Consider the following 27,160-nt stretch of genomic DNA (forward strand, 5'->3'; position numbering starts at 1 on the left):
ATTCTGTTGTACAAATAATAGCACGTTTTGTTTATTTTGTTTATCCATTCCCCAGTTTATGGGTATGTGGGTTCTCACTTTTTGGCCATTAGAATAATGGCACTACGAATGTTTGTGTACAAGTCTCTGTGTGAAAAATCCTTTCATACTTTCTCACATTTGCTGGGAAAGAGCCAAAGCCAAGATCTTCTGACTTTTGAACTATCAAACACTCCACAAAAAGAGGTTTCTGTGGGAATTCTTGACTCAAAATAATTTTCTGTTGTCTTGAACATGTGAACTTCATCATGCATATGATTAGAAATTTAACCTGTACTAATAAGATTTTTATTTTTCTTAGGCAATATTTGGCAAAGCCACAAGTCATAACCAGGCAGTACTTCAAAAAACTGTGGAACAGAAAAGATCCTTGGAGAAGGTATTTGTATTTTTAGGATAGATTTGTTTAATTCAATAAGCTTTCAAATAGAATCTCCTTAGAGGTCCCTTTGTCATTTGTGCATACCCTCTGCGAGGTGGGCTTCAACGCTTCAGCTTCATGTGTCTCCTTCCTTTTTGGAGCTTGAAATCCCAAACAGATTGTCAAATGGGCAGAGAATTAAGGTTTACAGTATTTTACTTCCCCATTATAAAGTAATAGGAGGCCTGCCAAGTTGACACTACCTATTTTTTTTCTCCCTTTGCTTCCAGAGCCTGCCTCTCTCTGACTACCTCATCCACTATAAAGGTTTTTTTTTTTTTTTCACTATAAAGGTTTTGAAAACCATATTCCTGTGTCTGTTGTACCCTCCCTTAAAGGGATGTCCCTGGGTTCAGACTTCCAGGGGAGTATTTTGTGTGTGAACTCCGCATGGATTGGGGGCAGGGAGGATGAGAAATCTAGATTTTTAAGCGAAATCATTTGAAAATTCTTCTATAGTAAGTAAGCTTTGGCAAAGCTCTTTTGAGTGCCACAGAGGCATGCTATGTGGGCTTACAAATGTCCTAGACTCTTTTTAAGCAACTTACTCTTTAACCAATTATTATTTAACCTATATCTTTTTACTTTTTAACCTATTTCTCTGAAATGATTAGATGATTAATTTAAGCCATTCACAATGTCCTGAAGTGATTCTGTAAATTTTTTTCATAAAAGTGCTATTTTCTTTCTATAGGAAATAAATGCCTTGCAGTGGAAAATAGAATTTGATCAGAATAGACTTAAAAATATAGAAGAATCTTGGACCCAAAAATATGACAGGTTTGTATATCATTATTCCGTAGTTTTTCTTTGGAAATCTGTAAAGTGTGTGTAATTCAAATGTAGCCTAGTCTTTCTTCTTCCTTGAGCTACTTGTAAATATTTAAAAATTCTAATTTCTATTAGTTTTAATTTTTTTTTTTTACAGAGACAGAGAGAGAGTCAGACAGAGGGATAGATAGGGACGCTGAGGTTGCTGGGTCAAAACCCTGGGTTTGCCAGGTCAAGGCACATACGATCAATGAACAACTAAAGTGAAGCAACTATGAGTTTATACTTCTCGCTCCCCTACTCCCTTCTCTCTCTCTTTTCCCTGTAAAATCAGTAAATAATATCTTTTTAAAAATTGATGTTTCTCTCTCTCCTCTGTCTCTCTCTCCGCCTCTCTTTCCCTTCCTCTCTCTAAAACAAAAACCAGAAAACCCTGAGTTCATACTCATACTTCCAATTCTAGGCCACCACCACCACAGAGTTCATTTCTTGTCAATTTTTACATTTGTAACTCCTTCAGCGAGAAACCTGCCTGCTATTACCTAATATATTTACTTATTTTTCCATCATAGAATATGAGAAAGTAGCTTTAGAATTGGTATACGTACCATTGTAAAATCAAATCTACCAATTCGTGTTCAATATTTGTTTATGGTTTTCTTTTTGGCCTGAGGGTGTATATTCAAAATCCTGTGTTCAGAAGTTACTTGGTTACTTTCTTCCTTTTACTTTTTTTTTTAATTATTTTTATTTATTTATTCATTTTAGAGGGGAGAGTCAGAGAGAGAGAGAGAGAGAGAGAGAGAAGGGGGGGAGGAGCTGGAAGCATCAACTCCCATATGTGCCTTGACTGGGCAAGCCCAGGGTTTTGAACCGGCGACCTCAGTATTCCAGGTCGACGCTTTTATCCACTGTGCCACCACAGGTCAGGCCTTCCTTTTACTCTTTACTGTGGTTATGCTAGTTATTTAAGATAATTTCTTTCTATTTATATTCTGTTGTAGGGTTGTTTTTTCCCTCACCATCCTTATTGATTTACTTATTATTTATTTTATTTTTTTACAGAGACAGAGAGAGAGTCAGAGAGAGGGATAGACAGGGACAGACAGACAGGAACAGAGAGATGAGAAGCATCAACCATCAGTTTTTCGTTGCGACACCTTAGTTGTTCATTGATTGCTTTCTCATATGTGCCTTGACTGCGGGCCTTCAGCAGACTGAGTAACCCCTTGCTTGAGCCAGCGACCTTGGGTCCAAGCTAGTGAGCTTTGCTTAAACCAGATGAGCCTGCGCTCAAGCTGGCAACCTTGGGGTCTTGAACCTGGGTCCTCCGCATCCCAGTCCGATGCTCATCCCAGTCCGATGCTCTATTCACTGCGCCACCGCCTGGTCAGGCTTTTTTTTTTTTAATTTGTAAAACATTGACATACTTTAGAAGTGCCTTTCTCCCTACCACACCCTCTCCTCCATCTCCGGCCTCCTGCCGTCCTTCCTTCCCCTCACCATGCGGAGATAATCATTCTTCTTATTTTTTTTTAATTAATTAGAGAGAGAGAGAGAGAGAGAGAGAGAGAGAGAAAGAAACAATGATTTGTTGTTCCACCTACTTATTCATTCATTTGTTGATTCTTGTATGTGCCCTGCCTGGGGATCAAACCCACAACCTTGGTGTATTGGGATGATGCTTGAACCAACTGAGCTACTGAGCCAGGGATTATTAACTGATTTATCCTCCCTGTATTTCTGTTTGCATGAATGGGCAGAGATATATATGTTTTCTTATTTTTCCTTCTTTCTTACACAAAAGATACTTTAGATATACTTTTGCATTTTGATTTTTCCATTTAATAATATATCCTGAAGGGGTCACACCGGCCTGGCTTGAGCCCCCGATCAAGGCACATATGAGAAGCAATCAAGGAACAATTAAAGTGCCACAACTATGACTTGATGCTTCTCATCTTTCTCCCTTTGGGCCTCTCCTTCTTTCTCTCTTGCTAAATATATATATATAATATAATATGTATACACACACACCCTGGAAATCACTCCACTATGTGCCATATATAGTATACTCAACCATTCCCTTATATATAGGCACTTAGATTGTTTACAGTATTTTGTGATTATAAATAATGCTGCAACAAATAACCTTGACATATGTATGTACTTTGTGTTGTTGGAGATGCATTTTCAGGGCAGTTTCTTAGAAGTGGAATTGCTGAGTCAGAAGATAGGTGCATACGTAGATTTATTAGGTGCTGTAAATTCCTTTATGGAAGGCCTGTACCACTTTACATTCCTACCAGCAATGCAGGAGAGTGCCTGTTTCTCCACAGTTTCATCAAGAGACTATGTAATATGTTTTAATTTTTTGATAGTTTTGTTTACCTAATTTTTCCCCCTATATTTTCTTTTGGCTGAACAGACCCAGATAATTCTATTAACTAGATAGCAAAGTTAATGCTTTTGACTGAGTAGTTTTTAAAAATTACAATTTATAAAGTAACTTAAGTGGATCTAATAAAGTATTTGTAAGTTTCTGAAGAATTTAATCAGAACCTTAGCATTAATCAGAATTCATTTGGAAGCTCAGCTAGAGTACTAGGAAGAGATACTAACACGGGTGCTTTATTTCTCGAGGGCTACAAGCATTGCGTGGGAACCTGATTTCATATTGTATTAATTTGTTAAGTAATTTAAAGAAACAGAATGCCTTAAATTTACATTCACTTCTAATTGGGAAGCTTTAACTTCCTGATCACAGTTTTAATGATCTGAGGCCACTCCTGAGCACAGCATATAGAACATTTCACACAAACATCGCTGTAAATGTCCTGACATATTTTATTTAGTCATAAATTGACCGGCCTGACCAGGCTGTGGTGCAGTGGATAGAGTGTCAGACTGGGATGCGGAGGACCCAGGATCGAGACCCTGAGGTCGCCAGCTTGAGCGCAGGCTCAACTGGTTTGAGCAAAACTCACCAGCTTGGACCCAAGGTCGCTGGCTTGAGCAAGGGATTACTTGGTCTGAAGGCCCACGGTCAAGGCACGTATGAGAAAGCAATCAATGAACAACTAAGGTGTTGTAACAAAAAACTGATGATTGATGCTTCTCATCTCTTTCTGTTCCTGTCTGTGCCTATCTAACCCTCTCTCTGACTCTCTCTCTGTCACTGTAAAAAATAATAATAATAATAAATTTAAAAAATAAACTGACCAATCTGGCTGCTGGTTTTAGTTATAAAAACTATTGTTTTAAGAACTCTTATAAGTAATTTCAATTTTTTTTAGTTAATAGACAAAGCTCCCTATGTGTCTTTTTTTAAATTTTTAATGTTTATTTTATTGATTTTACAGAGAGGAAGGGAGAGACAGGAACATCAATTGATTTCTGTGTGTGCCTTTGAACCAGCAACCTCTGTGCTTCAAGATGAAGCTTCAGCTAATCAAGCTATCTGGTCAGGGCTCTCTTTGTGTGGCCAGAGCTTCCTATCTTTTTTTTTTTTTTTTTTTTTTTGACAGAGATAGAGAGAGAGTCAGAGGGACAGATAGGAAGAGACAGACAGAAAGGGAGAGAGATAAGCATCAATTCTTCATTGCAGCACCTTAGTTGCTCATTAATTGCTTTCTCATATGTGCCTTGACTGGAGGGCTATAGCAGAGCGAGTGACCCCTTGCTCAAGCCAGTAACCTTGGGCTCAAGCTAGTGAGCCCTTGCTCAAACCAGATGAGCTCATGCTGGGAACCTCGGGGTTTCAAACCTGGGTCCTCTGCGTCCCAGTCTGATGCTCTATCCATTGCTTCACTGCCTGATCAGGCTCCCTATGTGTCTTTTATTCAGGTTTTTGAAGGTAACTTAAGCCTGACATATGTTGCTAATCGAACGGTTATTAAGTTGAATTAAAACTTTAGTAAAGAGAATGTTCAAAATAGATGCCTTAGAGGTACTTCTGGTTCTGATTCTTTCTTATCTTTCTATGTAGAAGGATTTAGAGACTTTCAAAACCTTCTCACACTCCTTTAAATTACCTTTATTTTGTGAAACATATGATTTCTAGATTGTTTTGAAGAAGGGAAAATTCTTGTGTTCTAATTATGGGACGAAAATATTCTTTTTTAAAATTTTTATTTTTTATTAAGTGAGAGGTGGGGGAGCTGAAAGACAGACTCCCACATGTGCCCTGACCAGGATCCACTGGGCAAGGCCCCTATAGGGTGATGCTCTGCCCATCTGGGGCTGCTGCTTGGCAACTGAGCTATTTCAGCACCTGAGGCGAGGCCATGGAGCCACCTGTAGTGCCTGGGGCCAACTTACTCAAACCATTTGAGCCATGGCTGCAGGAGGAGAAGAGAGAGAGAGAGAGTGAGTGGGAGAGTGAGAGAAGGAAGAGGGTCAGGGGTAGAGAAGCAGATGGTTGTTTCTTCTGTGTGCCCTGGCCGGGAATTGAACTCAGGACTTCCACACGCTGGGCCGATACTCAACTACTGAGCCAACCAGCCAGGGTCGGGATGAAAGTATTATTTTTTTATTGATTTAATTTATTGTGTTTACATAGATTCAAGTGTCCCACTGAATACATCCCCCCCACGCCCATGTTTCCCTCAACATCCCCCTTGCCCCTCTCCTGCCAACGCCTGCCCCCCTTCCCTCTAGGATTTGCTGTCCTGCTCTCTATAATGCTGTGTTATGTATATATAATTTCACCAATCTCTTTCCTTTCTCTGATCCCATCCTCTCATCTCCTTTCCCTCTGTCTGCTTTCCCTCTGGTCCCTTTGATCCCACCTGTGCCTCTATTCCGTTCCTCAGTTCATATTGTTCATTAGAGTCCTCAAATGAGTGAGGTCATATGATATTTTTCTTTTTCTGCCTGGCTTATTTCACTTAGCATGATAGTTTTCAGATCCATCCATGTTGTTGCAAAAGGTAAGATTTCCTTCGTTTTCATGGCCGCATAGTATTCCATTGTGTATATGTACCACTGCTGCTTTTTTTTTTTTAAGACTTTTTTTATTCATTTTGGAGAGGAGAGAGAGAGGGGGCGGGGAGAAGCAGGGAGCATCAACTTCCATACTGTATATGCCTTCACCAGGCAAGCCCAGGGCTTTGAACTGGCGACCTCAGAGTTCCAGGTTGATGCTTTATCCACTGCACCACCACAGGTCAGGCTGTACCACCTCTTTTTAATCCACTCGTCCACTGATGAACACTTGGGCTGTTTCCAGATCTTGGCTATTATAAACAATGCTGCAATAAACATGGGGGTGCATTTCTTCTTTTGAATTAGTGATTGGGTATTCTTAGGATATATTTCTAAAAGTGGGATGGCTGGGTCAAAAGGCAGTTCCATTTTTAATTTTTTGAGGAATCTCCATACTGTTTTCCACAGTGGCTGCACCAGTCTGCATTCCCACCAGCAGTGCAGGAGGGTTCCCTTTTCCCCACACCCTTGCCAGCACTTACTGTGTGTTGTTTTGTTAATGAGCACCATTCTGACTGGTGTGAGATGGTATCTCATTGTGGTTTTAACTTGCATTTCTCTAATGATTAGTGATGTTGAACATTTTTGCATCTGCCTATTGGCGAATATATTCTTATTTAAGTACAAAATGTTAAAGTTTTAGTTATTTGAAGGGTACTTTTTTTCCAGACTAAACTGTGAAAACGCAGTCCTCAAAGAAACTTTGAAACTAAAAACAGAAGAAATTAAAACATTGAAGTCTGAAAATACAAGTAAGTAAGAGTTATATTTTGATAATTCTTTTAAAATACTATGTTAAAAGATTCATTTTATATAGTGTTATGTGTTAACACACATAGTAATAGAGACAACATACTAGTATCTTGAAGTTATATATATATATTTTTAATTTTTTATTTTTTACAGGGACAGAGAGAGAGTCAGAGAGAGGGATAGATAGGGACAGACAGATAGGAATGGAGAGAGACAAGAAGCATCAATTATTAGTTTTTCGTTGCGACACCTTAGTTGTTCTTTGATTGCTTTCTCATATGTGCCTTGACCCAGGGGGCTCCAGCAGAGCGAGTGACCCCTTGCTTAAGGCAGTGACCTTGAGCTTTAAGCCAGCGATCTTTGGGCTCAAGCTAGTGGCCATGGAGTCATGTCTATGATCCTATGCTCAAACTAGTGACCCTGAGCTCAAGTTGGTGAGCCCACGCTCAAGCCAGTAACCTCGGGGTTTCGAACCTGGGTCTTCTGCCTCCCAGTTCCATACAGTATCCACTGCGCCACTGCCTGGTCAGGCTAAAAAAATGATTTTAAAAAGTGAACTATTCATAACATTGACAATATTATGCAATTATCTAGTTCCATAACTCAAAAATAAAACCTTGAACCTATTATAAAATATTTTTCCTGGCCCTCCTTTATCATTTAGCTTTTATACTCAGTGTGAAACCGAATACTAGAGCACCTAATGTCTGAGAAACCTGAGTAGGTATATGTTTTATTGGGACACTAGTAGGAAAAGGGTTTTTTTTTGGTTTTGTTCTTGTTGTTGTTGTTGTTTTAGAGAGGAGAGAGAGAGGGAGAGAGAGAGAGAGAGAGAGGAGAGGGGAGGAGCTAGAAGCATCAACTCCCATATGTGCCTTGACCAGGCAAGCCCAGGGTTTCGAACCGGTGACCTCAGCATTTCCAGGTGAAAAGTTTTTAATTGTATAGTTATTTATTATTATTTTATTTCAAAGATGTCTTTTTTTTCTTTATCATTAATACAGTTCTTAATTTTTCAAGTCATTATTTTACTTATTAATAATTTGAAATTTTGTCCTGGCTGAATAGCTTGGTTGGTTATAGCCTCATCCCAGTATGTAAAGGTTGCGAGTTTGATCCCCGGTGAAGGCACATACAGGAACAGATTGGTGTGTCTGTCTCTCTCCTCGCTTCTCCCTCTCTAAAAATTTTTTAAAAATAAATTTTAAAAATATAATTTAAATTTTTTTACCTATGTAGTTGACACTTGAACTACACAGGTACCCAACCCTTGTGGATTAAAAAATTCACATATAATTTTGACTCCCCCAAAACTTAAGTCTTCCCTCCATTTTCATGGGGATTGGTTCCAGACTCCACTATTAGGGAGACCAAATATGTGGATGCTCAAATTCCCCCATTTACATTGATGTATATTAACCAATGACACTTCAATAAATTCAATAAAAAATTAAAAATAAATAAAAATAGTGTAGAACAGTGCATACAATCAGCCCTCTGCACCTGCAGACTCCCAAATATGGATTGAAAACAGTATTTTGATTTGAAGATGTCTGAATAAGCAGATGTGAAATCTGGGGGAAAGGAAGACCCACTGTAGATTTAGTGAAAAATTCACTGTTGAAACCTGTGTTGTTCAAGGGTCAGGTGTGTATGTGTACACACACACACACACACATCCCTTATATAATAAGCCACTTTATAAAAAAATTAATGAAAATATTAAAGTGTTTTAAGAATATCAAAGTGGCCTGATCTGTGGTGGCGCAGTGGATAAAGCGTCGACCTGGAAATGCTGAGGTCACTGGTTCGAAACCCTGGGCTTGCCTGGTCAAGGCACATATGGGAGTTGATGCTTCCAGCTCCTCCCCCCTTCTCTCTCTCCCTCTCTCTCCTTTCTAAAATGAATAAATAAAAATTTAAAAAATTTTGTAATGTAAAAACCACCCCACCTGAAGGGGCCAAAGATTTTTTTTTTTTCCCTTAAAAACAAGAAGAAATTAAAACAGAAAAGAACAGCTATCGGAAGAAATAAAAACCCTGTTCATCTGTGGTACCCTGTCCAGGTGTGGGGAGGCAGCCCGCTCTGCCCAGGCATCACTGACCACTGCCCCTGTGTCACCCGGCGTTCAAATGTACACGTGTTAGCACTCAAATATATTTGGGCTTATCTCTCAGGTTTTAAATATTTTTGCTAATCAGTGCCGTTGTCAATGCAATTTTTATATTCCTTAAGAGAAGGAAGAGGGGATTTTTACTGTTCATGTTGAAAGGAAGAGGTAAGAGTATTATGTATTTAATTTAATTTGGGACAAGCCATGGTCGTACTAGAGCTGTGGTTTGACTTTGTTATCTTGCACTGTCCGGCGCATGTAAATACAGTATGCTCTTTTTGGATGTAAATCTTAGAAATGCAGTATGAATGTTACCATTAATAAAAACATTAATCCCAGAAAAATTTTAAAAAATTTTAAAAAAAGAATATTAAAGTGGTACCAACATTTTATAAACTTTTAAGAGAAGATACAGAGCCCTGGCCGTTTTGCTCAGTGGTAGAACGTCAGCCTGGCATATAGATGTCCCAGGTTCAATTTCTGGTTAGGGTACACAAGAGAAACACCCATCTACTTCTCCACCCTTCCCTTTATCACTTTTCTCTCTCTCTATTCTCCTCCCCTCCTGTAGCCATGGTTCCATTGGAGCAAGTTGCCCCAGGTGCTGAGGATGGCTCCATGGCCTTCGCCTCAGGCACTAAAAAAATGGCTCCAGTTGCAATGGACTAAGATGGGCAGAGCATCGCCCCCTCGTGGGCTTGTCGGGTGGATCCTGGTTGGGTGGCATGTGGAAGTCTGGCTCTGCCTCCCTTCCTCTCACTAAATTTTAAAAAAGAGAGAAAGAAGATGTTGATTCTCACTTTTGAGCAGAAACTGTTTTAGTATGCTGTCTTGAATGGGACAAAATAAGCTGTAAGTCAGGTCATGGGCCTAAGAGGGACACTTTACCCAGTATAGTTGAATGAGTTGTGGCAATGCCACAAGTCCCAGGTAAGAACTGCATACACACGGTGCTTTTTGGTACCAGTGATTTGAGCAGATGGAGATTTCTCCTGTGTTAGGTTAGTTCTCCAGACAGAAGCTACGTATAATCACAGCCCCTCCCCTTCCTCCAGTCTAGCCCACACCGCAACAAGAGGGAAAAGTTACTGTTTTCTTCTCTCTAATAGATAGCTGGGGCCTTGTCCTAAATGGTTTGAGATCCTCTTGTGAAAACTCTTAATAGAAAAATCTGACAGAGTTTGGATAGAGGGTACATCTGACATAATACAAAGTATGAAATCCCATCATCTGGTTGTCTCATTATCTACCAAGTCTCTGGATAATTTGCCTTTGTAAGTTTTCTCCATGCTACAAATTTTCCAAGAGTAAATGTAGACTAGATTTCAGTTGCAAAGTTAAGATACTTACTTCCAGGCCCTGGCCGTTTGGCTCAGTGGTAGAGTGTTGGCCTGGCATGTGGAAGTCCCGGGTTTGATTCCTGGCCAGGGCACACAGGAAAACCGCCCATCTGCTTTTCCATCCTTCCCCTTCTCTTTTCTTTCTTTCTCTTTCCTCCCTTCCCACAGCCAAAGCTCTGTTGGAGCAAAGTTGGCCCGGGCGCTGAGGATGGCTCCATGGCTTCTGGCCCAGGCGCTGAGGATGACTCCATGGCCTCCACCTCAGGCACTAGAATAGCTCCGGTTGCAACAGAGCAATGCCCCAGATGGGCAGAGCATTGCCCCCTAGTGGGCATGCCAGGTGGATCCTGGCATCTATCTGTCTGCCTCCCCGCTTCTCACTTCAGAAAAAAAAAAAAAAGATACTTCCACATTAGAAGTAATAACATTTTATCTAGTGTTACATGTATTATCTCACTTAATACCCACTATTGTATCAGATTTTCTGGATGGGGCCAAATTTTGTGTGTATTGCCTGATGTATATGCATTGCCTGTAAGAAATGAGTATAGATGTTAATGTAAGAAGATTAGGTGAGGCCAGAGTTAGCCCTCATAACTAACACTTTCCTATATGGCCTTCCTAGGTTTGAATCAACAGTATTTGGAAGCCCTTGCTATGCTTGATATCCAACAGCAGAAGATGGTTCAGGAAAACATGTATGATGATAAAAGTGGCTTTACAGAGGTTTCAAGTCTTGAGGTAGGTAAGCAGGTATGAAAGCTTAGCAAGATGGAAATTTTCTACATTTCTTTCTACCATCACCACCTGTTGCGTGTTTTAGGATAGTACTATACTTAGCGATTTGAGACTGAGAAGCCCATGGGTTTGCCCCGATCAGTTCTTGTCTTGCTGGTACCATACCTTCTTCATGTATGACATTTCTGGACATTAAGGGATATGGTAGCCACTTCCTTCCTTTTAGTCCTTATTTTTAAAGTTTTAACGGAGGCTGTGTTAGTAGGGTCTCACATTATGCAACCATAGACTGTTTTTTAAGGAGTGGACAAATGATTGTTTTCCTCATTGACATTAAAATTCATTCAGGCCTAACCTGTGGTGGCGCAGTGGATAAAGCGTCGACCTGGAAATGCTGAGGTCGCCGGTTCGAAACCCTGGGCTTGCCTGGTCAAGGCGCATATGGGAGTTGATGCTTCCAGCTCCTCCCCCCTGTATCTCTCTTCTCTCTCTCTCTCTCTCTCTCTCTCTCTCTCTCTCTCTCTCTCCCTCCCTCCTCTTTAAAATGAATAAATAATAAATAAAAAATTCATTCATTTCTGAGCATGGAGCTGTCCCTGACAGAAGCTGGCAGTAATGATTGCTGGGCAGCAGGGCCAAGTCCAGTCACAGGAAGTCCACAGTGTGGATATTAATATTTATTCCATTACGTCAAGCTCCTGCCAAGGAATCAGAACTGTAGGAAACTGGTGCCAAGTTAAAGGCAAAGGTGGAGAGTGAAAAGAAGGAAGGTAGAATTCCGTTATGTTTTTGTTCCGAGCAACGTTCTTTCCTTATTTGTATATAATTAATCTTCACTTGGATCCTGAAATCCTGATCTCAGCTTCTATTTTTGTTTCCCTTTCCAGTTTCTTTGAATCAGATGCTTGAACAGAAATGTGCATGGGTATGTGTGAGTGTGGCCCTGCACTTGTGTCTAGCTGGGCAGTGTGACATTTAGTAATGGGATAATGTTTTTGGATTTAAAGCTTGCGGTCCTTGGAGCCTGCCTTTGTCACGGTCCTGGAGGAAGCCCCTGTTCCTGTGCCAAAATGGCAGCTTCTGCTCGGAAAATGGTTCTTCAGCTCAAACAAGAGGTATTGTGTTACCAAAACAGTAAAAGCTTTGGTTTTGTTTCTCTATTATAGAATAAATGGAAGTATCTACAATTACTAGCTTTATTTTAGGAGTCATTGACTATGGAACTGGTGCTTCATTTTATATGGTAGTATTTACAGTAGATATAAACTGGACTTTGTTCAGGGGTCCCCAAACTTTTTACACAGGGGGCCATTCACTGTCCCTCAGACCATTGGAGGGCCGCCACATATAGTGCTCCTCTCACTGACCACCAATGAAAAAGGTGCCTCTTCTGGAAGTGCGGTAGGGGCCGGATAAATGGCCTCAGGGGGCCATAGTTTGGGGACGCCTGGTTTACGTGGTCCCAGAAAACAAATAGTACTTGGCACGCTATTGTAGGCACATGAAGTTGTTTAACTAATGTTGTCCTTAATATTTCCTAAATTCTGTTTCTTTTGTTTATAGATGGCCCTAAAATTACTATATATTAGAGGGAAAGTGCACTTATGCTTAAAATTACTAGGATTGGCAACACTGATTAATGGGGCAGTAAACATGAGGCTTCCTAGAAAAGCAGTAAGGTACAGTGGAAGGAACCTTTGTACTAGCCAGACCAAGGTTTGAACCTTAGATCCATCATTTTCTAGCTGTATGGCTTTGGAAACGTATGTTAAATGGAGGGTAATAACTAGTTCAGAGGGTTGTTTCAAGAAATAGAGGAAGTAGACATATGTTTAGCACATGCCTGGCATTTTATCAAATGGTATCTGCCATTTTAATTAGACTTTAATAACAAATACAGTACGTGGACCATAATTTAAAAAATATTGTTAGTGCCTGACCAGGCGGTGGCGCAGTGGATAGAGCATCGGACTGGAATGCAGAAGACCTGGGTTCGAGACCCCAAGGTCGCCAGCTTGAGTGCAGGCTCATCTGGTTTGAGGAAAAGCCCACCAGCTTGAACCCAAGGTCGCTGGCTCCAGCAAGGGGTTACTCGGTCTGCTGAAGGCCCACAGTTAAGGCACATATGAGAAAGCAATCAATGAACAACTAGGGTGTTACAATGCGCAACGAGAAACTGATGATTGATGCTTCTCATCTCTTCGTTCCTGTCTGTCTGTCCCTATCTATCCCTCTCTCTGACTCACTCTCTGTCTCTGTAAAAAATAAATAAATAAAAATTAAAAAAAATATTGTTAGTGAAGGTATGGAATTTAAAGTCTTCAGACTATATAGAAAAACTAACAGCTAAACATTAACAATTCGGGGTCAACTATAGGAGGTATTTGAAAGATGATATTCAAAATTATTTTTTCAGTTGTATTGTCTGGAATGGCCCAAGGCAGTACTGAACGGCAGCCTTTGGCATCCTCCCTTCTTCCTAGTAGGAGAGAGCACACACAGGGCCTGTTTAGGATAATGAGGTCCAAGAGTAGAATTAATGATGGGCACCATAAGGGAAATTTCTGGTAATCTAGTTCAGAGTGGGCAGTTACTACAAAAGAGAATTGGCAAGTATTCATTAAAGCAGATGAAGTTGACCAAAGACAGACAGTAGACCCATGCTACTGGTGTGACTGGGAGATTACATTTGCTAATCTGACTCAGTTTCTGGCAACAATTATTCTGGTTTTGCTGTGACACCTCTCAAACTTCCTTTCACAACCAGCTGGAACTTTTGCAGAAGAGTAAAGAAGAAGCTTACATAATGGCAGATGCATTCAGAATTGCATTTGAGCAACAATTAATGAGGAAAAATGACCAGGCACTAAGATTGACACAAATGGAGAAAATGTGTAAAAAAGAAACAAAATGGATAAATTGGAAGCACCTTAAAGAGGATGGTAAGTATGAACTATAATGGCAGTAATCTGGTATAATTTCAAGTATAATCAAAGTTGATTAAACACATTTAATACTATGGCTAATAATTGAAATTTTGCATATAGTTTTGATTTATTATAAAATTTGGTATCTATGAGAATAAAGGGGTCATTGGATGTTACATATACACATAAGCTATTCGATCAGCAAAACCAAAAATAACAGGAGACTCTTTTTTAGTGCTCTTCCATTTCATTTGAACAAGACCATGCTTAGTAGAAAAATGAATAAGAGTATTTGATTATTAAAGGGAAACTGCCAAGAAGGACATAATATTGAAGACAACAGTGAAACCCCACATTAAATGTATCTATCTGATTAAACTTTATTGACATGTAAGATTCTGGAAGAGACATTTTGGAGTAAATGTCTTGCCACTGACTGGTCAGGCAAGAAGTTTTAATATTTTAGTAGTAAAATCTGAGATGACTGTATTTCTAAATATTTTCTAATATGTTAAAATTCATAACCCTAAATTCAATATGTCTCATCTTTAGATGAACTTCAGGACTAGTAAGAATCTTGTAATATTAAAAATAAAGCTTAACAGTAGATAACTATTTTGTTTGAAAACATTTTTTTCAAATAGTGCATATTAGTAATAGTATATGGATTAAGTTTTGTGAATTTTAGCTTCATTAACTAAACTTTACTCATCCCTTTTCTGAAATGGTAAGAAGTAGCTTACAGGGATAATAATAATTGGTAAATAAGAACTATGAACATAGGTTAAAAAAAGCATACTATAACTTATCCTGGTGGTGATGCAGTGGATAGAGTGTTGGCCTGGAATGCTGAGGACCCAGCTTTGAAACCTGAAGGTTGCTGGCTTGAGCACAGGCTTATCTGGCTTGAGCATGGGCTCACCAGCTTGAGCACGGGGTTGCTGGCTTGAACATGGGAGCATAGACATGACCCCAGGGTCGCTGGCTTGAGCCCAAAGATCGCTGTCTTGAAGCCCAAAGTCACTGGCTTGAGCAAATGGTCATTGTCTCAGCTGGAGCCCCTCAGTCAAGGCTGAGAAAGCAATCAGTGAAGGTGCTGCAACTACGAGTTGATGCTTCTCATCTCTTCCTTCTTGTGTGTCTTTCTCTCCATACCCCTCTCTCTCTCGCTTAAAAAGAAAAAGGCGTACTATAAAAATTATATTTAGAATATTCATCACATGGAAGTCAGAGCAAAAAAGGAAAATCTTTTTATCAACCTCATTCTTTTTCTTTTTTTAAAAAAGATTTTATTTATTGATTTTTACAGAGAAAGGAGAGAAGGTGGGGTGGAGCGAGAAGTATCAACTCATAGTTGCTTCAATTTAATTGTTGATTAATTGGTTGTTGTATATGCCTGGACCGGGCAAGCCTGGTGTTTTGAACTGGTCATCTCGAGGCTTTATGCATTGCGCCACACAGACCAGGTTCAACTCTCATTCTTTTTTTTTCTTTTCTTTTTTTTTTTTTACAGAGACAGAGAGAGTCAGAGAGGGATAGATAGAGACAGACAGGAACAGAGAGAGATGAGAAGCATCAATCATCAGTTTTTCGTTGCGACACCTTAGTTGTTCATTGATTACTTTCTCATATGTGCCTTGACCATGGGCCTTCAGCAGACCCAGTAACCCCTTGCTCGAGCCAGCGACCTTGGGTCCAAGCTGGTGAGCTTTTGCTCAAACCAGATGAGCCCGTGCTCAAGCTGGCGACCTCAGGGTCTTGAACCTGGGTCCTTCGCATCCCAGTTCGACACTCTATCCACTGAGCCACTGCCTGGGCAGGCTCAACTCTCATTCTTTTTGTGTGTGTGTGTGTGTGTGTGGAAAATACTGTATTTATGTACATAGGAAGGACAGCCACAAGCCCCTCAACAGAAGACACTCCACCCCCAAGAAAAATCTTAACAGCAAATTCCTGTCTCCCTCGGCACTGCCCATGCAGGTGCAGCTGGAAGGCTGGGCTTCCTACGTCGGAGCACCCACCATACCCGTCCCACTGCGGACTTCCCAGTGCGTCAGGAAAAGGACCTATTGCCAGAACTGGTGTCCAGTGGGAGCCAAGGTGCCTCATTCCCAGACTCTATGACGAGGGCTAGAGTGAGAGTGCTGGTGGAACTCTTCTCTGGGTGCTAAGGCCTACTGTGGAAAGTCGGAGCAGGGTGGGGACCCTGCAGAGAAAACTGGAAGTTAGTCATGGGTTCATGGGTGCACACATACACACACATAGCAGGACACAGGCTGTGCAGTCTCCTCGTGCTTGATTGCCTCCATTGGCCAACTCTCCTTTTTTTTTTTTGCATTTTTCTGAAGCTGGAAATAGGGAGAGACAGTCAGACAGACTCCCGCATGCGCCCGACCGGGATCCACCCGGCACGCCCACCATGGGGCGATGCTCTGCCCACCAGGGGACGATGCTCTGCCCATCCTGGGCGTCGCCATGTTGCGACCAGAGCCACTCTAGTGCCTGAGGCAGAGGCCACAGAGCCATCCCCAGCGCCCGGGCCATCTTTGCTCCAATGGAGCCTTGGCTGCAGGAGGGGAAGAGAGAGACAGAGAGGAAAGCGCGGCAGAGGGGTGGAGAAGCAAATGGGCGCTTCTCCTGTGTGCCCTGGCTGGGAATCGAACCCGGGTCCTCCGCACGCTAGGCCGAAGCTCTACCGCTGAGCCAACCGGCCAGGGCCCAACTCTCATTCTTAAAGAAGCACTCCACATTGTCCTGAAATTAACTTCTAAAAGTTTTGTGGTGTGAGACTTACAGAGGCCATTAAGCAAATATAATGGCTAAGTCTTCAATAGTGATTTATAGTAAATACAAAATCAATATTTATATTGTTGTTTGTTTTTTAAAGACTTTATTCAATTTTCAGAGAGGAGAGAGATAGAAGGAGACAGGGAAGGGGGAGGAGCAGGAAGCATCAACTCCCATTTGTGCCTTGACCACGGAAGCCCAGGGTTTCGAACTGGCGACCTCAGCATTTCCAGGTTGACGCTTTATCCCAGGTCAAGCTGCTGGTTTTTTTAATTAAAAAATTTTTTTCCATTGATTTGCAAGAGAGAGAAGCATCAACTCATTGTTTCAGTTAGTTGTTCCATTTAGGTGTGTACTTATTGCTTGCTTCTTGTATATGTCCGGATGGGGGTCAAATCTGCAACCTCTGATGTGCCGGCGTTGGTGCTCTATCCACTGAGCAACCTGGCCAGGGCTTTATATGGCTGTTTTGTATAATAATTTTTTTTAATTTTTAAATGTCTTTTGGTAGACCTTTTTTATTCTTTTTAGATTTTATTTATTCATTTTTTAGAGAGAGGAGACAGACAGAGAGAAGAGGGGGAGGAGCAGAAAGCATCAACTCCACCTGACCAGGCGGTGGTGCAGTGGATAGAGCATCAGACTGGGATGAGGAGGACCCAGGTTCGAGACCCCAAGGTCGCCAGCTTGAGCGTGGGCTCATCTGGTTTGAACAGAGCTCACCAGCTTGGACCCAAGGTCACTGGCTCAAGCAAGGGGTCACTTGGTCTGCTGAAGGCCCACGGTCAAGGCACCTATGAGAAAGCAATCAATGAACAACTAAGGTGTCACAATGAAAAACTAATGAGATTGATGCTCCTCATCTCTCTCCATTCCTGTCTGTCCCTATCTAACCCTCTCTCTGTAAAAAATAAATAAATAAATAAATAAATAAATAAATAAATAAATAAATAAAATATGTATATATATAAAAAGAAAGCATCAACTGCCATATGTGCCTTGACCAGGCAAGTCTGGGGTTTTGAACTAATGACCTCAGCATTCCAGGTCGACACTTTTACCCACTGTGCCACCACAGGTCAGGCTATAATAATTTTTTGACAGAAACTGAAGGATAACTTCAGTGTCCCACTCAAGGTAGGTGACTTTGCCTTAGAAATAAACACAGCCCATGTATTTAGTCTTTTTCTTTCTTTATTTGAGAGAGGAAAGTGGGAAGTGGGGAGCAGGAGGCATCAACTCCCATATGTATGTGCCTTGACAAGGCAAGCCCAGGGTTTCAAACCGGTGACCTCTGAGTTCCAGTTCGGCACTTTGTTAACTGCGCCATCACAGGTCAGGTGTATTTAGCCTAAGAATCAGTGGAAAACATTAATATCTAGTTCTACCGTGGACAACAGATGTGTAGGTGACCTTCCTCAGGTACCTCTTCTCTCAGTTAGGCCATTGACAGGAGCTGAACTGCAAAAATTTCAAAGGTATACTTTGGTGTTTTGTGTTGTTGGTTGAAGGCAGATCCCTTTGGAAATCTATCTTGTTTGTTCTGATGGAATGTAGTGAGAAGAGTGATGGGAGAAAGGAAGGGAAAGACATGGTTAAAGTAATCTTGTGAAAGCCTGTCACATTCTGTCACCTGCATAGAAGGCCCCCCAGAATTGTGCATGGAGGTTAGCCATAAGGATAGTGCTATGTGGACAAAACTGGGGGGTTTTTTGTTTGTTTTTTTCTGAAGCTGGAAATGGGGAGAGACAGTCAGACAGACTCCCGCATGCGCCCGACCGGGATCCACCCGGCACGCCCACCAGGGGCGAAGATCTGCCCACCAGGGGGCGATGCTCTGCCCCTCCAGGCGTCGCTTTGCTGCGACCAGAGCCACTCTAGCGCCTGGGGCAGAGGCCAAGGAGCCATCCCCAGCACCCGGGGCCATCTTTGCTCCACTGGAGCCTTGGCTGCGGGAGGGGAAGAGAGAGACAGAGAGGAAGGAGGGGGTGGGGGTGGAGAAGCAAATGGGCGCTTCCCCTGTGTGCCCTGGCCGGGAATCGAACCCGGGTCCCCAGCATGCCAGGCCGACGCTCTACCACTGAGCCAACCGGCCAGGGCCAAAACTGGGTTTTTAATAGATAGATTTGTATTCATTTCAGCACTTGAGTATGGACTCTTCATATTCCAGAATTCCTGCCTTTCTTTACTAGTGATAAACCTCAGGAATTTTGCCATAGAAAATACGATTTGAGAGGCATTGCTCCCAGTCTGGTTTTTTTTCCTGTTAAGGCACTGAGAGACTTAGAAGCAGATTTTTTTTTTTTTTTGATGGTTAAAAGCATGAACTCTACCTGGGCTGAAATCCCAGCTCTGCATGACCTTGGGCAACCTCTCTAAGCCTTAGTTTCCTCATCTGTAAAAGGGGGATAACACTAGTGCCTACTTTACAGGGCTGTGGTGAGGAGTCACTGAGTTCCTCTATGTTAAGTGCTCAAAAGAGAGCTCAGCATGTATTAGGACACATGACTAGAAGTTGTCATGAGATTCTGTAAGTCTGGAAGCCAGCTCTGTCGAGGACCCTTGGTTTGAGAGCTCTCCTTGAGGTTCTAAGTAGGTTTGCACAGTCAGCTTCTGATGGGTGGGTCTTTGAGATTCAGGAACATGGAATCCTTCTTCCCTTATCTCCTTTCCCCATTGAATCTGTTCTTCCTCCCAATTCTCCATCTTCAGTGAAGGATGTCAACGTGTCCCCAGTAGCCAAAGCCAGAACACTCACTGAGCCCCAGCTGTGTGCCAGGCTCTGTGTGAAGCACTTGGCATGTGTGTCCTCCTTTGACCTTCACCACCCCCCTCTGGGGAAGGAACTGTCATTTCGTGATGGGCGAAATAACAGCCTTCAAAGGTGTCTGCCTCCTAACTCCCAGAACCTGTGACTATGTCTCCTTACATCTAGAAGCAGAATTTAAATAATTGATTCATCTCTGCAAAGCCTTTACAAATCCTTACAAGTTTCAGTAATTCTTTGTGAGTTTCTTAGTGGCAAGATTTTGATTCATTTTACTAGTGTAGTCCAATATTGTGAATAGAGATATAGGATGTTTATTGCAGGTCATTTTCTTATGGGTGGCTAACACTTAAAGCATCAATTTTTCTTCTTGATGTGTCAGCTAGACAAGCTCTAAGATAGGTTATAAGCCTAGTTCATTTTTCTTAATTTAAAAAAAAAAAAAGATTTTTTTGCCTGACTTGTGGTGGCGCAGTGAGATAAAGCCTCCATCTGGAACACTGAGGTCACCGGTTCGAAACCCTGGGCTTGCCTGGTCAAGGCATATATGGGAAGTTGATGCTTCCTGTTCTTCCTCTCCCTTTCTCTCTCTCTCCTCTCTGAAAATTGAATAAATAAAATCTTTAAAAAATAAAAAAAATAAAAAGATTTTTTAAAATTGATTTTTTAGAGAGAAGAGAGTGTTGGAAGAGTAGGAAGCATCAACTCCTAGTTGCTTCTCGTATGTGCCTTGACCAGGCAAGCCCAGGGTTTCGAACTGGTGACCCAGCATTCCAGGTTGTCACTCTATCCACTGTGCCACCACAGGTCAGGCCAAGCCTAGTCCATTTTTTTCTACTGCAAATAGAGGCAGATTCACCCTGTCATCAAAGTTGCCAAGTGGTTTCCCCTTTGCCACAGTTGCTCGCAGAAGAGTCAGTCAGGTGTGAGCCCAGTCACTAGTTTATCTGTTCTCGATTTTCCATGAGAACATTTGCACAGCATTCCAAAAACAATATTGAAACTTTCTTTGCGTAAAGGGTATAAAATATGTAGATTTGTACTATACATTGTGTCCATTCTATAGATGAAAAACTCCCGTGTACATATTTCAGAATGTGGACATTTCAACATTGTCAGTGCCTGGGCTAGGTGGTTTCACAACTTTTTTTGTGAGTATGTGGTAAAACACACATTCAATGACCACTTTAACCATGTTTATACATTAAGCACGTTCACATTGTTGTGTAACCATCAGCAGCATCCACCTGCAGCACTTTTTCATCTTCCCGAACAGAAATTGTCCCCATTGAGCGCTAACTGCCCACTCTCCCCCCACAGCAGATGCTCTGGTATAGAATGGCACAGCAGCCCTGAGGTGTATTCTTTCTTATTCTAGAGGTGAGGAAGTGAAGCTCAGAGAACTCTTCCCCTGGGAAGAGTTAGTAAGTAAGTTAGTAAGTGGCTAAATAAGGCTTCAAGTCCAGATCTTTCTGGCTCTAAAGCAGTTTTTGGTTCAGAGGCCACTGGCTTGTACACATTTTGTTGGGTCTGCATAGTGTTCTCAAATAATGTGGGAAAGTGGCTTACATTTAAAATGAGGAAATATCACATACATATCAGGATTGCTAGCTCCTCTGGAAGACAGATGATCTGGTAGCATGGGCTGGCTGCATTCTCTCCCATGGGGCAGCCATTGTTGCCAGCTGAGGAGCAGGATGTGACAGAATGGCAGGGCGTTGCTCCGGATTGTCACTGTGGCCCTCTCCTCGCATTGACCATGCTGGCTCTAAAGGCTGTGCTGTTCCCACTCCACTGTGCTGCTGGACTCCTTGTCCTTGTGCTGGAAGTCTCATGAGGAGGACAGCCTCCTGATTGAATGAGGAATGAATTAGTCTTGCTTCGTACTTACCTCTTTTCCTGGAAGCATTGCATCAGTGAGTGTCATTCTATGTCTCAGCTGGATTTTCCTGTTCAATTTTAGGACTACTATCACAAAGGACCAAGAAGACCTTAGGGCAGAAACTCTTGGGTATGCTCCCTTCAGAAAATAGTTCTAAAAGGACTGAAGACCAGGATAATCCTCAGGAAATCTTTAACATGCTGATAGATTTGGTTAGTATCTTGCTTTCTTTTTGTTAGAGATTGTTGGTAAGCTAATCTTTTTGCTTCCTATTAAATCAACTCTACTGTCTACAGCTGCCTTTTTAAAAAGCCAGGGAGGAGGTGGCGGGAGGGGACAGGAGAGAGATGAGAAGCATCAACTTGTAGTTGTAGCACTTTTAGTTCATTGATTGCTTCTCTTTCTCTCTCATTTTTTTTTTGTTTGTTTGTTTATTCAGTGAGACGAGGGGAGGCAGAGACAGAGACAGACTCCTGCATGTGCCCCGACTGTGATTCACCTGGCAAGCCCACTAGGGGGTGATGCTTTGTCTATCTGGGGCATTGCTCTGTTGCTCAGCAACCAAGCTCTTCTTAGAGCCTGAGGTGGAGGCCATGGAGCCATTCTCAGTGCCTGGGGCCAGCTCACTCCAATTGAGCCATGGCTGTAGGAGGGGAAAGGAGAGAGAGAGAGAGAGCGAGAGAAAGAGGAAGGGGAGGGGTGGAGAAGCAGATGGACACTTCTCCTGTGTGCCCTGACTGGGAATCATACCTGGGACTTCCACATTCCAGGCTAATGCTCTACCACTGAGCCAACCGGCCAGGGCCCATTGATTGCTTCTCATAAGTGCCTTGACCAGGGGTCTCCAGCCAAGCCAGTGACCTTGGGCTTCAAGCTAATGACCTTTGGGCTCAAGCCAGCACCCGTAGGATCATGTTGATGATCCCGTGGTCAAGTTGGTGTCCCCACGCTCAAGCCGGATGAGCCTGCGCTCAAGCTGGAGACCTCAGGTTTTCAAACCTGGGACTTCAGCATCCCAGGTCAACACTCCATCCACTGTGCCACCACTGTCCAGGCAACACACCTGCCTTTTATGCTCTTTCCCCAGACCCTCCAGAATTATAATCTTCATCTTTTTAAACTCGCTGCTGTCTATGGTCATACCACCCTGAACACATCTGATCTCAGTAGCTAAACTCTCTACATACTCTTCTCACATCCCCCATCCATGTTCTTCCTGTGCAAGTTTAAAGCTTCACTTTTGAAAAAAGGGGTCTCCTGTAATTAACTCCAGGCATCTCTGTCATCTGTACTTACATAGTTACATAGTTCATACAAGGTCTATTTACTCAGGTATTTTTAAAGTGTTCATCCACTTCCTCACACATTATATCCTTTGATCATTACCACAAGCTGGAAATCAGTCCTGTTATCTCCATTTCATAGATGACCAAATTAAGAGACCCAAATTATATGAACATACTTATCTATATGAGTGTTATTGTTATTAATTTGCATATAAGTATATAAAAATTTCATATGTAACTTTAAAATTCTTTTACAGAGATAAATACATGCTGCTTTTAGATATTTCCTACCTCACTTCAGATGACATAAAAATTATTAGCAAGAGGAATAGTTTTCTATTCTTTCATACATAAAACAAACAAACAAACAAAAACAACCTCCGTACCATGTAGCATAATGCTTGGGAATCAGTGGACACCGACTTAATTTATTCATATTGATTGACTTGACAGATAAAAGATTGAACATTTTGATCAGATACTTCTGACTGTAGCTCTATATGGTTATTTATTGACTAACTGGCACATTCTTCATTTCTGTGCACGCAGCTGAATGATAAAGAAGAAGCTCTGGCTCATCAGAGAAAAGTGAGCTACATGCTTGCTCGGGCACTGGAAGACAAAGAGACAGGTTCAAAAAAGAGTAAAGAAAACTACCTCATGAATGACAATTTTCCATTTAAAAAAAGCCAGCAGAAAACCTCAGAATTCTCTGTTTTGCGTGATCCTGTACATTCAAGTGTTAAAATTTTTAATTCTGTCGGCTGCATTTGTTCAATCCGGCATCTTCATACAGATCAAAATGACACAAGAACTCTGAAGAGATACCATTCTTTGCCATCAAATATCATGTTTTGAAGACAAACCAGTTGAAAGTAGAACCAAGAGCTGTTTATGTCAAGACTCTGAAAAAGGATTATGTAAACATTACTACATCTTCAGAAGTTGTGTTTTCCGAGTACTCCTAAATTTTAGGAGGCAACTTAAAAAATACCCAAATGTTTTCTACAAGAAATTTATTAGTATTGTGTTGATGTATTTTATTTATAAATTATATTACTATATTTTATGAAGTTTTCAGTATTTACTAACACTTAAAAACAAAAACATTACCATATTTCCCCATGTATAAGATGTACCCTTTTTCAAAAAATTTGGGGTCTAATATCTGGGTGCGTCTTATACAGTGGTTGTAGACTTTTTTACTTGCATTTCCCTTTTTTTTTTTTTTTTGTATTTTTCTGAAACTGGAAATGGGGAGAGACAGTCAGACAGACTCCTGCATGCGCCCGACCGGGATCCACCTGGCACGCCCACCAGGGGGCGACGCTCTGCCCACCAGGGGGCGATGCTCTGCCCTTCTGGGATGTCGCTCTGTTGCGACCAGAGCCACTCTAGCGCCTGAGGCAGAGGCCACAGAGCCATCCCCAGCGCCCGGGCCATCTTTGCTCCAATGGAGCCTCGGCTGCAGGAGGGGAAGAGAGAGACAGAGAGGAAGGAGAGGGGGAGGGGTGGAGAAGCAGATGGGCGCTTCTCCTGTGTGCCCTGGCCGGAATCGAACCCGGGACTTCTGAACGCCAAGCCAACACTCTACCACTGAGCCAACCGGCCAGGGCTGATTTCCCGCTTTTTTACATGGATGAGGAGTTGTATGAATTTTATGATGAATAAAACTTGATTTCAATAACTTTATGTAATACATTTTTTTTTTCAAATTTCTGGCCCCAAAATTAAGGTGCATCTTATACTTGGGGAAATACGGTATTTTGAGGAAAAACAAAAATTGTTTTAGCTATTTATATTGATTACAGTGATCTTTGGCTCAAGCAATAATATAATGTAAATTAATGCTCTATAAATATATATAAGAAACTTCCTAGTAGTGATTGAATGTTAATTTTTGAAATACAATCATCTTGTTCTGATTTTCAGGATTTTTTATTTGCCACATAAACTTCTTGTCAAAGCAGTGAAATTTTGTAGTCAGATGTACACAGAATTCTGGTAATCAGACCAGTCTGAATTAACTTCTTGTGTTTTGTTTGTTTGGGTTTCTTTTTTCTTTTTTTTTTTTTTTTTAACAGAGACAGAGAGAGTCAGAGAGAGGGATAGACAGGGACAGACAGACAGGAACAGAGAGATGAGAAGCATCAATTATTAGTTTTTCGTTGTGCTTTGCGACAGCTTAGTTGTTCATTGATTGCTTTCTCATATATGCCTTGACTGCGGGCCTTCAGCAGACCGAGTAGCCCCTTGCTCGAGCCAGCGACCTTGGGTCCAAGCTGGTGAGCTTTTGCTCAAACCAGATGAGCTTGCACTCAAGCTGGCGACCTCGACCTTGGGGTCTCGAACCTGAGTCCTTCCGCATCCCAGTCCGATGCTCTATCCACTGTGCCACCACCTGGTCAGGCTGTTTGGGGTTTTTTTAGTGAGAGACAGAAAGACAATGTTGTAGACTGCAAATGGCAAAAAGCCTTTGTAAAATCGAGGCTTAGCAAAAGGCTAAGTCCTCCCCCCTCCACCTCCATATTGGCTATGATGCTGAGTATTTGCACCCACTTCATTTGCTTGCTTAAGTTGCTAGAAGCAATTTACATGCCCTTCCTCTTGCTCTTTGTTTGTTCAGATGTTGGTTGATTTAGCTTATGAATGGTAGGGGAATTCCTGTTTATGCCTTGGGAGAGTTCTTGTTTTAGCCTCAGATGTGTAACTTTGTATCAAGGACTTCCTTGATTTGCATATGGCTAAATAATAAAGCAAACTGGCTATGGGGCACTTGGGATATTGCCATCAGCATAGAAGAGGCCTCCTGATCCCATCCTTTTTTCTTAATGAATTGTTCTCTTAATTCCACACCATTCTCACTCAAGACCCAGAATTATGAACCGCGCTGATCCACGGCAAAACAAGAAAGGAGAGAGCTGGCCTGACCTGTGGTGCCGCAGTGAGATAAAGCATCGACCTGGAACACTGAGGTTGCCGGTTCGAAACCTTGGGCTTGCCTGGTCAAGGCACATATGGGAGTTGATGCTTCCTGCTCCTCCCCCTTCTCTCTCTCTCTCTCTCTCTCTCTCTCCTCTCTCTCTAAAAAAAAAATCAATAAGTAGAGTGTCGGCCTAGCGTGCGGAGGACCCGGGTTCGATTCCCGGCCAGGGCACACAGGAGAAGCGCCCATTTGCTTCTCCACCCCTCCGCCGCACCTTCCTCTCTGTCTCTCTCCTCCCCTCCCGCAGCCAAGGCTCCATTGGAGCAAAGATGGCCCGGGCGCTGGGGATGGCTCTGTGGCCTCTGCCCCAGGCGCTAGAGTGGCTCTGGTCGCAACATGGCGACGCCCAGGATGAGCAGAGCATCGCCCCCTGGTGGGCAGAGCATCGCCCCATGGTGGGCGTGCCGGGTGGATCCCGGTCGGGCGCATGCGGGAGTCTGTCTGACTGTCTCTCCCTGTTTCCAGCTTCAGAAAAATGCAAAAAAAAAAAAAAAAAAAAAAATCAATAAATAAAATAAACAATTTTAAAAAAAAGGAGAGAGCTGAGAAGTATCAACTCATAGTTGCAGCACTTTAGTTGTTCATTGATGCTTCTTATATGTTCCTTGATGGGGGGGTTCCAAACGAGCCAGTGACCCTTTGCTCAAGCCAGCAACTGTGGGGTCATGTTAATGATCCCGTGCTCAAGCAGGCAACCCCTCACTCAAGCTGGAGAGCCTGCGCTCCGGCTGGATGAGCCTGTGCCCAATCCAGCAACCTCGAGGTTTCAAACCTGTTATCTTAGCATCCCAGGTCAATGCTCTATCCACTGTGCAACCACCAGTAAGGCTAACTTCTTGGTTTTGATGCTGAATTTTAGGCCACTTAATGTTCTCTTTCTATAAATATTACATAGAAATAATATTTAATACCATTTGGGAATATTGCTGAATGAGTAGTATCAAAATTATGTCAGGCCTGACCTGTGGTGGTGCAGTGGATAAAGTGTCGACTTGGAATGCTGAGGTTGCTGGTTTGAAACCCTGGGCTTCCTTAATCAAGGCACATATGGGAGTTAATGCTTCCTGCTCCTCTTCCCCATCTGTCTCTCTTTTTCTCTCTCTCTCTCTAAAAATGAATAAATAAAATCCAAAAAAAGTTAAAAAATATGTCAAAGAAAAATGTATTACATTGTCAGCAATTATAATAAAATAAAAATATAAAAAGATATATGGCTACCCTAAATACTACTTAAATATAATAGAATATAAGGCAATAATATAAACCATTTATAGTTGTGTTAAAAGGAAAGCATTTAATTGGCATTAGTAAATAAAAATAAAAGCTGAAACCTTGGCAAATTTTGAAAAAAGGAGAAATGAGG

General features: G+C 41.9%; 1 protein-coding gene across 3 annotated transcripts in view; it reads left to right on the forward strand.

The window, feature by feature from the left end:
• The window catches only part of CCDC125 (coiled-coil domain containing 125), a 43,258-nt gene extending 17,549 nt beyond the window's left edge, over positions 1 to 25,709 (forward strand). For 2 of the 3 annotated variants that reach the window (XM_066241969.1, XM_066241970.1), the window contains exons 5-13: positions 341 to 418; positions 1,155 to 1,240; positions 6,887 to 6,969; positions 11,050 to 11,165; positions 12,170 to 12,277; positions 13,930 to 14,104; positions 16,070 to 16,189; positions 21,607 to 21,737; positions 23,361 to 25,709. In XM_066241969.1, coding sequence (XP_066098066.1) covers positions 341 to 418; positions 1,155 to 1,240; positions 6,887 to 6,969; positions 11,050 to 11,165; positions 12,170 to 12,277; positions 13,930 to 14,104; positions 16,070 to 16,189; positions 21,607 to 21,737; positions 23,361 to 23,669 — 1,206 coding nt within the window. In that variant the 3' untranslated portion in view covers positions 23,670 to 25,709. The remainder of the gene's footprint in view (positions 1 to 340; positions 419 to 1,154; positions 1,241 to 6,886; positions 6,970 to 11,049; positions 11,166 to 12,169; positions 12,278 to 13,929; positions 14,105 to 16,069; positions 16,190 to 21,606; positions 21,738 to 23,360) is intronic. The other variant, XM_066241971.1, reaches the window with a different exon arrangement.
• The last annotated feature ends 1,451 nt before the right edge of the window (positions 25,710 to 27,160 follow it).

Source organism: Saccopteryx bilineata, chromosome 1 (genome assembly GCF_036850765.1).
Source record: "Saccopteryx bilineata isolate mSacBil1 chromosome 1, mSacBil1_pri_phased_curated, whole genome shotgun sequence".
Taxonomy (NCBI): Eukaryota; Metazoa; Chordata; class Mammalia; order Chiroptera; family Emballonuridae; genus Saccopteryx; species Saccopteryx bilineata.